Here is a 12,806-nt window from a genome sequence, read left to right as displayed (position 1 = left end):
TCAAAACCAAGCACGGCCTAATTTTAACCAGAAAAACAGAAACAATGCGCAGTTTTCTATGAATTTTAATTCCATTTGCTAGCTTGCCTTACACACAAGATCAATGCACAGTTTGAATTGAATAAGCAATCTGATTGATTAGCCCGCCGGCCTTTCTCTTCTGATGGGTATTTAAATATAGAACACTAATGGAGATGCAACCATAACAGCAATCCAAGCACAGTCTAAGCTATAGTAGATCTTCGACATGGCATTCCGTATCATGTCACCCCTCCTCTGCCTTAACATGAATGTGCTGCTACTTTTAATGCTAAAAATGGCAGATCATTTTACACCACTTTTGGCTGCTGGTGGTGACAATGATAGTATTCTTCAACAGCCAACAGTGCCCCTTCTCAATTATTTGAGAGTATCCACGTTTTCTGAAGGGTATGCCAATCTATGGGGAGGCCAACACCAAAATGTTTCAGAAGATGCTTACTCTGTTACACTCACATTAGATAGCTCATCTGGTAAGACAGCATTACTAATGCATTTTTTTTTCTTTCCTGGTGGTTAGCAGCTTTTATATGAATTGAATTGAGTGATGGGGATTGCAGGTAGTGGGTTCAAGTCAAAAGAGGCTTACATGTATGGCTTCTTCAGCGCTGCTGTTAAACTCCAGGAGGGATATACTGCAGGAATCATCACTTCTTTCTATGTATGTACTGTAAAACCCATACATGCAATTAGGGTTAAACTGGACTTTTTATCGTCATTACAGATAAGTTTCTAGGACCCATTATTCCTAATTAGGGTTTGGCCAGCGGAAGGTCGGCTGTTTAAATTAATCCAGGCCCAGCTGACTCAATATTAGTAAACCAGTGGTTATAATTCAATTCTTCTTGTTTCTAATCATTGTGAAAGTGGTGCAAGTTTTTAATGGGTGTCTTGTGATGATCAGCTTTCGAATAGCCAAGTTTATGAAGGATGGCACGATGAGATAGACATAGAGTTCTTGGGAACAATACCTGGAGAGCCATACAAATTGCAGACCAATGTTTATGGCAACGGTACAGGAGATGGAAATCTGATCGGTAGAGAGCAACAATTTCATCTCTGGTTCGACCCAACTCAGGATTTCCACAACTACAGTGTTCTCTGGACGCCTTCTCAAATCCTGTAATTTTCTTTTTCTCCCTAATAATTTCACAGCAGTGCTGACAGTAGTTTTTACAATCTAATATACTGAAATTATAACATATTCTTGTTTTGTTTACAGATTTTTGGTGGACGGTATCCCCATAAGGAGGTTTCCGAAGACAAAAAATCTTGGAGTGATATACCCATCAAAGCCAATGTCTGTGTATGCAACAATTTGGGATGCATCTTCATAGGCGACAGATGGGGGGAAATACAAGGCCAATTATACGTATGAGCCCTTCCTTTCCAGTTACACCAACTTCCAAACGATTGGATGCGATGAAAAGGATAACTACTGCTCCAAAGTGCTCTTAGATGGCTGTTTGGTTTCTCGGCATTTGAACAAAAAGCAAATAGTTGATCTGAAATATGTTAGGAAGAATTATATGACATACGACTACTGCCAAGATTTGCAGCGATATCCCAAGGGTTCCATGCCTGAATGCCCAGCACAACCATCCGATTCATACTAATTTATTCTCCAAAGTTTGGTAAAAGAGGAAGTGGTCTCGGAATTAGAGAAAAATAGATTATTTATAGTAATTCTCATCTTTATGTTTTATCCTGATGTATAAGGTTTAGAGACCTTTTAAAATCTTTTTCAATTCAAAATTCATCTGAAAATCTTATCTAATCAAATTAATGTTATATAGTATTTAAAATGATTTTATCATTTTATCACATGTTATCGTCTCTTTTCATAAAAGAATTATACACTTGCTTCTTCTAAGCAATAAGTTAAGGTACAAAGATACCACTTTGTCATCAAACCTTTTCTTGATGTGCAAGAAAGATAATTAAATTTTCTTTAAAAAAACTATAAAGATTAATATTAAAAGATATGAATATCTTAAAAAATAACAAAAAAATCAATTTTTTTTATTGCAATTTTTTTCAAAAGTAGTGTTACATTTAGTACTCTTACTCTTCGAGTTCATACGAGGTTACAACCCAGAACATAAGTACCTAAAACATAACAATGATACACATCAACCATTAAGCAGTGACAACAAGAGTAGAAGGAGGATGAGGATCCTAGTTATCTAACTCACTCTATACCTTGGGGGGTCCAAAGTGTCTATAAGAAGGTCTCAAGCATCATTTCCATCTTTACGATTAGGTAAATTTGTCAAGCATATAGAAATATTGTGAAAGAGACAAATAATGAGGTAGAATTCCAAGAACTAATCCTAGGTCTACAATAATGCCAGAGCCTAGTATCTTCAAAGTATAGATAGAAGGAGATTCATCACTTGTGATCAATTCTATCAAAAGGAAATCTTGATAAGCTTGGAAAATTATCTCCCTTTTTGAAGGGTCCATATCACTCTTTCTTGGTTTGGATGATTATATTTCAAATCATGTTTACCATGAGGCAAACAAGGAAGTAGACTCCCTTAAAACCTTGGTCATGTGCACCCTCAATAATAAGACCTAATGAGCACATCAGTAATCATAAGTCCTATAGCCTGTGTGATATGACATATGTTGGTGGGAAGTATTTAAAGGAATAGTAATTATTATTTCACACTCTTGGCCTCCCAAACACATGTGAAATGGATGGGACCAAGACTTAAAAAATAAAGGACTCAATCAATGCTCTTTTCAATCAATGTATTAGTAATTCTATGTCTTTTGCAATGGACAACCCAATATAATTAGTCTTCTCTCATCGTCAAATGGTGTTCTTTTGTATAGTTATAGACCAAATGTTAAAGGTAGTTCTTAAGACTCATAATTGTCTCATCCTTGTGGTCATCAAATGGGTTATGTGGAATGATATCATGAAAGAAAATAATAGATATAGAGTCAATATAGGCATCTCCAAGTTTGTAGCCTCCCAATTGGATCTTTGGAAATTGAAGGACATTATGAAGGCTCTTACATGAGTTCTTATAAAGAAGAATCCCCTTGGTAGTTTGGATGAGGTCTCACAAGTTGCATGACTTGAGCTACAAATTCCTTAGTTGATTAAATTCCAAAAGATTTTGATGGCCAAGACTTTAATGGAGTGGCTTCCTTTCTTCTTTTCAAGTCAACCTCTTTAAACTAGGACCACCTCAAGGTTGTTAAGGGTCATTCCTCCCTAAAGAAGATCATGAACCATAAGCTAGCACATGGCATTGAATGATTGTATAAATTCATAAGTGAAGAAAATTATGGGTAAGAAGCAATGGTATATGGTTATTAAATATATATGGTATGAACCATAAGCTAGCCATGATTTTGTTTCTTTGTGGTTATGTGGGGAAATAGAGATTGATCCTATTGATAATTTATTCTTTAGGTTGTTAGGGAATGTGCCACTAGGGTTTTCGATGTCACCTAGTATTTGTGGCATATTGGGAAGTGTATTGAAACTATTTCATTGTAAATTTATTTCATATCATCAATACAAAAGGAGCCCTCTTAACTACAATTTATCCATAATTTTTAACTTATTTAGATGTTTACTTAAATTATGTGTTTTGAACTTGAATTTGTACATGCACATGGGGAGCATAAGTTTGAAGGAAAAAATATTTGATGTATGAGTTTTAAACATGAAAAATTACTGAGAATGGAGGAAGCCAAGACCAAGGATGGAGGCTGAGACAATGCAATATTATAAGAAGTGGAAGAAGCCAAAGAGGTTTAACCTAAGTAAGTTCTTGAGTTCTTTGATGAAAAAGGAGACAACGCTGGTAAAGAGGAAATGCAAAATATTGAAAAGGAGGGAAACACATATGATAAGTTGGTCATGAGTCTCAAAGTCTAGGTGTCAAACATGCAAGTGAGATTGAAACATGTGTAAACCATGCCTAAGGAGTATAGAGTGTCCAAAACTCAACTTAAAAATTCTATAAACTCTCTCACTATTGTCACTGATGGAATTATGAGAAAGTTGGTGATGGGCATGGTTTCTAGATAATCTAAGGTAAAGAAAAAACTCAAGAATAATGTAGGAGTTCAAAGGATAAAGAAAATGACTCCTATGGCATATCTCTCCTCAAGGAAACTAGAAGAACAACTTGCAGAAGTTGTCGAAGACTAAGGGGTTCATCTTTGGTCCTAAAAAATAATTCCTTTTGATGTTGTTCCTCTTTTAGTTCATCGACTGGTGTTGGCTTTTTGGCTTTCTTAGTAATAGTTACTTAGATATTATTAGTAGTTTGTTAATGGTCTCTATTTTTACCAAGACTTTAACTCTTAGTCCTAAGACTTTTAGGCCTAAGTGCCAAATTTTGATTATAGCTAGACGATATTATGTTAATATGGTTCCCGACATTATAGGTAATTATTGGTTAGTCGATGCTAATATTGTTGGTTGATTAAGGGGGGTCATGTTTGTACTTTAATTGATTTGAAACTTCTAGCTATTTTAGGTTGTTATATGTTTCTATTAGTTAATGCTTCGAACTTCTCCTTTGTATTTGGAATTAGGACCCTCTCCCTTCTTTATTAATAAAAAACATGAAAATTATCTTGTAACTAAAGTAAAATCATTTCTAAAAAAAAACTATATTTAAAAAAGACATACATATAAGTTATTATAATCTTGGTGAGTCTCATGAAGTATAATAATTCTAGTAAAGATAGTTAATCACTATACAAAACATCATGATATAAATTAGTTTCTTTTAGAAATGAAGGGCATAGAAATAAAATAATTTAAATTATAAAGTTTTGAAGGGTATTTAATGTAATTAATGTAAATATTTAATCAATAATAAAAATGGATTTAATACTAAAAGTTGGTAAAATAAATTTTAAGAATGACAAAGAGAGTCTAGGTTTTTAGTTTTATATGTAATAATGGATATCATAGTGCAGTATATGTTTAATAATCTAAATTAAAATTTAAAAACAAGTACAGAAAAGTGATTAATTTGATTTTCAACTCTACATTTTATCCTTACATTGACTATCATGTGAACTAGTATGAATCATGTAAACAAACAATCAACACAAAATTCAGTAATAAGAAAAAAAATATATACGTATGGATTATGCATCATTTAGGTCCAATGATAACTTTGTTTCAAACATTAATGCAAAAATTAAACTAATATCATTTTAAAATATTAAAATAAGCACGTAGAACTGTAAACTATCAACAATCATAGTTTCATATTGTATGATATTCCCCAATTATCGATCTAGTGGCCCTACTTCTTATTTCCTTTTCTCTTGATCTATCCTCTAATTCAAAATGTTACTTAACTATTCTTGTTATAGTTTCTCATTGATCAATTTATATAGTTAGGCATATTCCCCAACATGGTGCCACTAGTCAAGCCTTTTGTGGTGGTTTATTGGACTATTGTCCAAGGGTGAAAGAAATGTCAACCCAAGTTTGTCTTATAGTCAAACAACTAGTTCAACAATCTATAGATGACAAGAGTTGGATCTAGCATCATTTAGGCTATTATTTGGGTGTTGTGTTGTTATTGGTATCTTGGATAGAATTGTGTATTTATCATTCATTTTAGTTGATCCATATATCATGAAACCCATTTTATGTTTTTTGGTAGTTCTATTGTATGAAAGGTTTTGAACAAACCCTCCCCCCCCACCCCCCCAATTATATATAATCAAAAGTAATATCATAAATCATTGCATAAATGTAAAAAATGAGGTGTAGGATTATGGAGTATATTATTATGACCAAAAAAGAGATAAAATAAGAGATATACTGGTATAGGATTACACAAAAGATTACTAAATAACTAATATAGAAGGATACATAAATTTTTTGAGTAAGCCACTTGAACCACACTCAAAGATAATAAAATAGGATGGTGTAGCATAATAAAATGAGTCAATATAACCATAATCATAAAGAGAATTAATTATGTAGCATGCTCCATATATTGGTTGCATGCACATGATGATAGGAATTTAAGGAGAAAAGCACAATGAATATGTGAAAAGATATGATCATGTAACCTCACTAATTGAGTGATAATTCCAGAGATAGAATTGTATGACAAGAATCTAATATTATAATAAGATGTGATCATGAAATAATATGCAATAAAAGACAATAAGATGCACTCAATGTTTGGACCCTAATTGCAAATTTAATGAAACATCAATAATATCTAATATGCTAGTTATGAAATTGTAAGCATATACTTGAATAATTGTATGCCATAAATAAAATATAAACATTTAAGTACATATAATATGTAAGATGCAAATATGAAAAACCACATAAACATGCTAGTGTAAGATACTAGCATGTACATGTAATTGTTAGACAACTCAGATAAACGATGGACAACTGAGAGGGTGGGGTGAATCAGTTGTCAACAGATTATAGAACTTTAAGCATTAAAATCTTATTACTGGAATAGCAGATATAACAGTTAAGAACAAATATAAGCCACAAAAAATTTACCAACTATCCACAAAAGATAACACCAAAATTTGTACGTGAAAAACCCGGTAAAGGGAAAAACCATGGTGGGAAGCCTACCCACAATCAAATAATACTGTTATAGTAAGTATGTGATTACAAAAAGACAGGCCTATACATGCAAGAAGGTCAATATCCTAGAGAACACTGCTCATCACAAAAGGAGCCTCACTGACTACAAAATAAATCCAGACCACAATCTAGAAAGAAGAGTGAACTGCAAGAATATCATCTCCTATGCCTGCGTACAGTTCTGGTTAAGCTCAGTATGGGAGGTCTTAAACTTCTTTCACCAACCCAATTCGATCACCTCTAATTGACCAAAACCTCTACATATGATTAAAACCTTATTCGCACACAAATAATTGCATAACCCCTAAAACCATAACCATAATCTAATCTACAAAGAGATCTTACATCATATTTATACCAACTTAAGACCTAAACAATTAGGTTGACCACCTAAAAGGTAGTACAATAAATTCATAACATAAACCAACAATCCAATGATCAACCAAGCCGACCTAAGACCAAAACAACATAATACAATCAATAGATCCAATTGGTAATACATCGTGCTCATCCACCAACACATTACATAAACCGGTCCATAACCTAGCAGAATAAAATAGCATTAGGTCCGGTCCTAAATTCAACACCACCGATCAATAGGAACACAAACAAGATAACCAACAATATCCCGAAATCCATCTAGAAGCTGCACCAACACCACTTATCAAGTGCATCAAAAGATATTCAACAAATCTCTGCCAGTGAAACCCTTACCAGTGAAAAAAAGGCTTACTAGAACAAATGATAGCTTCTGAGTCATCAAATATCGAACCAACTAATCATGCTACACATCTGAATAGCATCAATGACATATCCAAACCAATTCCACAAAACAAATCATATCAAAGCATACTGGATCAATATCATAATCCAACTGCTCTATCAGAACCTACCGAAAATCGATAAACAACTAAAACAGTCAGTGTTGCCATCAATGACAAAACATCAATGCAACAGATAATCAATTCCTCCAATTTTCCAACAATATGCCCCTTTGGCATTGATGGCAACACTAGATGTGAAAAACATCCAAGTGCCAAGAAATGTCAAACAAGTCTCCCCCAAAGGAAGACAACCAACAATCTCCCATAAGATGATATTACAATGAAGTTAACAAACTCCCCTTGTGAATGATATCCCTGTTAAGCTCTTATCTCTCCCCTTTGACTGATATTTTGTTAAGATCTATTTTTCACATATATCTCTCCCCCTTTGACATCAATGCCAAAAACTTGACATAAACATCCAACAAAAATCATAAATCCATTGAACCACATAGCTAACTACTCCCCCTGAGTAGTAGCACCAACACATTAATCCGTAATGAATAGTATCTTTGTAAATGCATACCGGACTGATGCTAATAAACATCACTAGGGTCTCTACTGCGGGGGGGGCAGAAACCCCCAATCTATCTCTGAAGTACTTAAATGATTCTTTAGGAAATGGTTTAGTGAAGATATATGGAATCTTCTCTTTAGTGTTCACATAAACTAGTATAACTTAATTTGCTTCCACCTTCTCCTTCAAAAATTTGTACTTGATAGATATGTGCTTTGTCTTAAAATGAAATATCAGATTCTTTGATATGTCAATAGCAGCAAAGTTATCACAGTGAATAACTGTCGGTTCATTACAATCCACCCATATATCCTTCAACATTTTCTTCATCCATAGAACTTGTGTACAGTTAGTAGTAGTAGCAACATACTCAACTTCAACAGTAGATAAAGAGGTACATGACTGCTTCTTGTTGATCCATGAAATGAGTTTTTTTCCAAGAAAGAAAGCTCCATCGGATGTGCTCTTCCGGTCATCAATATCTCCAGCCCAATTTGTATTTGTATATGCACATAGTGTAAAACCATCATCCTTAGGATACCACAAGCCATATTCAGTTGTTCCTTGCAAATACCTGAAAATCATTTTCACCACTTTCTCATGATTCTCTCTAGGATCACTCTGATATCTTGATACAATAAAAATTTCATTCACTATATCTAGTCTAGTCTTAGTCAGATATAACAAACCTCCAATCATAGATTTGTACCTTGTAGGATTTACTAGTGTTGATGCATCTATCTTAGTCAATTTCTCACTTGTAACCATAGGAGTACCAACCGGTTTAGAATTTTCTATACCAAATTTATTCAACAACTCCCTAGCATACTTAGTTTGACAGATGAAAATACCTTTATCAGTCTGAGTAATCTGCAAACCTGAGAAATTTTTTATCTCCCCAATCATAGACATCTCAAATTCATTCTTCATATTATCAGAGAATTCCATACATAACTTATCCTCACCCACAAAAATGATATCATCAACAAAGACTTCAACAATCAGTATGTCATCATCAATGATCTTATAATATAAATTACTGTGAGCATTACCTTTAGTGAAACCAAGCTTCAAAAGATATTTATCCAATCTTGCATACCAAGCTCTAGGGGCTTGTTTCAATCCATTTAAAGCTTTCCTTAACCTGCAAACCATATTTTTGTCATTTGAAAGTGAAAATCCATCAAGATAATCAATATAAACTTCCTCTTCAAGATCTCCATTCAAAAATGCACACTTAACATACATTTGATAAACCTTGTAGTTCTTATGGGCAGCATAAGCAAGAAATAATCTCACAACTTCAATCCTAGCTACCAGAGCAAAAGTCTCATCATAATCAATTCCTTCCTTCTGAGAATATCCTTTACAAACCAATCTACTCTTATTCCTCACAACTTGTCCATCTTCATTCAATTTATTCCTAAAAACCCATTTATTCCCAATAACATTCTTATTTTTTGGTCGAGGAACTAAAGTCCATGTGTTATTCGTTTCTATCTCATCTAATTCTTCTTCCATAGCTCTCATCCAACATTCATCTTTACATGCTTCAATTACTGATGCCAGTTCAATTTGAGAAATTAAACATACCTCATTAGCTGCCAACCTTCTTCTTGTTGTCACTCATTTATTCTTGTCTCCAATGATCTAATCTTCTGAATGATTTAACCTTACATACTTAGGAGTCTTCTGACTTTCTATTCCTCTACTCTGATCTTCAGTTACTATTGAATTTTTTGATACTTTTGGAGCAACTGGTTCAACATTTTGTTTCAATGTAGGCACTATCGATTAAGTTATGATCATTTCCACTAGTGATTGTCTCTCACACATTTTGATTTGACTTCTGTTCAGGGTTAGTGCAGGATCATGGGGGGCCAAAAAGTGGCAATGTGAAAAAAAGAGCCATTTCCACTCGCCTAAAAATGCAAAAATCCATGTTGACTTTTTGCTTGGCTTTCATGTTAGTACACCTTGGCATGGTAAACACTTGGGCAAATCAGATATCGAATAAAATCAGATATCCAATTTTTTATAGGTAATTTTAAATTAAAAAATAAATTATATATTATATAATATGTAATATATAATATGTTATATTATATTATATATTATTTAATATATTGTTATTTAAAAATAATTTAACTATAAAAATGAGATATAAAATCTGATTTTATCAGATATCTGATTTCTTTGAGACAATAAAAGAGGACTATGACAGCTCATGGGTTATGTTTTACCCATGGGCTGCGTGAATTCAAGCAAATCCGATATCCGATTGGACCCAATATCTGATTTTGTGACCCAAATTTGCAATAAATCCAATAAAAGGTAGGATTTTTATTGTTTTTCATCATTTTCATTCAATTTTTTGCATTTTCTTAATTTTTAATTTTTTTCATTCAAAATATGTTTTTTTCATGAAGACTAGGTTTTTTTAAATCAAATACAAAATTGTTCAAATTTATTTGGTAAATTCAATTGTTTACATTCAATTAGGTTAAAAATGGGGGATAACAATGAAAACATTGATCAACCACAACTGCAACAACCAAACCCTCTTGCACAAAAATCCTTTGCCAAGCCTCCCCTCAATTTAGGATTTAATTGCACAAAATTTGAACCAATTGAGGGTGATTGCAGATGTCTATCATAGGATCCCTTGCATGAACCAAATGTTTGATCCCCTCATGTCCATCATAAAGAGTATAGAAACCATCACTAAGGAGCACAATGCCGCTCTTTTGTGGCAAGATTCTATGAGGAAAAAATATGCAGATGGCTTATCCTATAAGGAGATCAAGGATCTTGAGATATCCAAAGTCGATATCACCACATAGTTTGTGAATCCTCGCACTGGTCAGCCCGTAGATCCCAAAAAAATAAAACTTTCTATTAAATGGTGCACAAATGATGATATTAGGAAAAACTTTTGGGATCGTTGGTAGATGGTTTTCAATAAACCACCCAGCAACAATCTTGATGTCCCCTTCTACTTCATCAAAAATTGTATGCTGAGTTTGTTTTAGGAAAACATGTGAACTATTTTGACATCCATCCTTTCTAGGGTGTGGGTTTAGGTATGCCCCAAGATAGACTTGGGGTAGTCAGAGTAGTCTAGGGCCCATATGTCCTCCCTCCTCTTGTCAATCCCCCACCTCTAGTGTAGCATCAAGATATCATCTGTGAGGCGGCGTCACGGACCATATCGACTATTCACTCTTTGAGTAGCCTTTTGGTTTCTCAGGATGGGGTAGTAGCTCAGCCTTCTTTTGATGGTAGTGGTGCATCCAGTGGCACTAATGCATCCTCCTCAGTTCCACACATTTTCATGCCCCATAGTTGTGTTATGTGTGGGCACCTATGCTTGGGTCCAGTTGGACAGCCTGTTGATCCTCCTATGCACACTGCATATTAGGAGGTGCATAAGATGCATGATGCACTAGATGTTATGACAAGTACTGGAGGATACCCTGGAGAGTCCTTGCATGCTAGAGGCAAGGAAGCACCTTCATCATACGTTGATGATGTAGTGGTAAGGTTTGTATTTTAACACTTCATTTTATATTTTAAATGAATATTTATAATCTAGATAATATTAAGTACTAATGTTTATTTACATGGTCTATTTAACAATTGATGACAGAGGAGGAGTTGACATAGATCTAGGAGGGCACCTTGACAGCCATTTCTTTTGGCCTTGATAGCTTTACAATACATATATTATTGCACCTAGTTGTTTGTATTTTGTTGTACATACATTCTCATCATTTATATTGGCATTAATTAGATTATGTAGTAACTTGCATGTATATCTTATTTTACTCTTGTAGGGCACAAGTAGCATGAGTATGGGGCTGTGTGATTCGGGATCTGGTAGTGCAACTGGAGACAAGGGAAAGGTAATTGAATGCAAATATGATTGAATGAATAGTTTAAATAACTTATAAGAATTATACATGTCTAGACATAGATTGATAGTTTCACATACTTGTTGTGTATATGTACAGAAAATTCTTGGCTTCACATCCTTGTTGACTACACCCACTATACCTGAAGATGAAGAAGAAGAAGAAGAAGAGATGCCTTGGGTATATGTGTTTATTTTATTTTGTGTTTAATAGATATAATTCATTATTATCAATGACAATTATATGCTAACTTGTATCAATGTCATGTTTGTGAACATATGTCTAGGTTGTGTATGAAAATATTGAAAACATACCTCCTCTACCAAAGACATACATCAAGAGTCCTCCAAAGATGAAGAGGAAACATAGAGATGAGGTAAAAAATAATAGTTCAATTATAGTTCATTTTTATGTTAACTTTTCTAATTCGAGTTATATAAGATAACTAATCTTAATTGTGGTTTGTTTTTTCTTGTGTAGGATCCTTCAAAGCCAAGTAGTGCGGTGAAGAGGATTGTTTTTGATGATCCATCAGTAGCTTAAGATGTTATAGATATTTTTGGGATGCTTACATGTCTAGTTGGCATGTATATTTTGTATATTAACATACATTCATGTATATAGACATACATTTTGTTTGAGCTGGCATTTATGCCATATTTGTGTATGGACATACACTTGTAATCATTTGATATTTTCATATATACAGAAGTTGATATTTGATCATATAAATTGTTGCTTATGTGTGCATGGTGTTATCATTTTAAACTTTAATCTTCAATCCAATAATTAACAATGGTTAATAATGGTTATTTAATGAACAATACAATTCATTTCATTTCATCGTAAGTGTTGTTTGTATAATCTTTATATTATATATAATTCATTTCATCTAA

The 12,806-nt window shown here is 33.5% G+C and overlaps 1 protein-coding gene across 1 annotated transcript; it reads left to right on the top strand.

Annotated features, from left to right (window-relative positions):
• Nucleotides 1–212: 212 nt before the first annotated feature.
• Nucleotides 213–1,811, top strand: LOC131071637 (xyloglucan endotransglucosylase/hydrolase protein 31). The gene is given in 4 exon segments (XM_058007567.2): nucleotides 213–512; nucleotides 600–700; nucleotides 944–1,161; nucleotides 1,262–1,811. Coding segments are annotated over 4 exon segments (978 nt in total). The 5' UTR covers nucleotides 213–247; the 3' UTR covers nucleotides 1,656–1,811.
• The last annotated feature ends 10,995 nt before the right edge of the window (nucleotides 1,812–12,806 follow it).

This window comes from Cryptomeria japonica, chromosome 9 (assembly GCF_030272615.1).
Source record: "Cryptomeria japonica chromosome 9, Sugi_1.0, whole genome shotgun sequence".
NCBI lineage: Eukaryota > Viridiplantae > Streptophyta > Pinopsida > Cupressales > Cupressaceae > Cryptomeria > Cryptomeria japonica.
The sequence above is the reverse complement of the archived record's forward strand: the minus strand, read 5'-3'. Positions and strand labels throughout refer to the sequence as shown.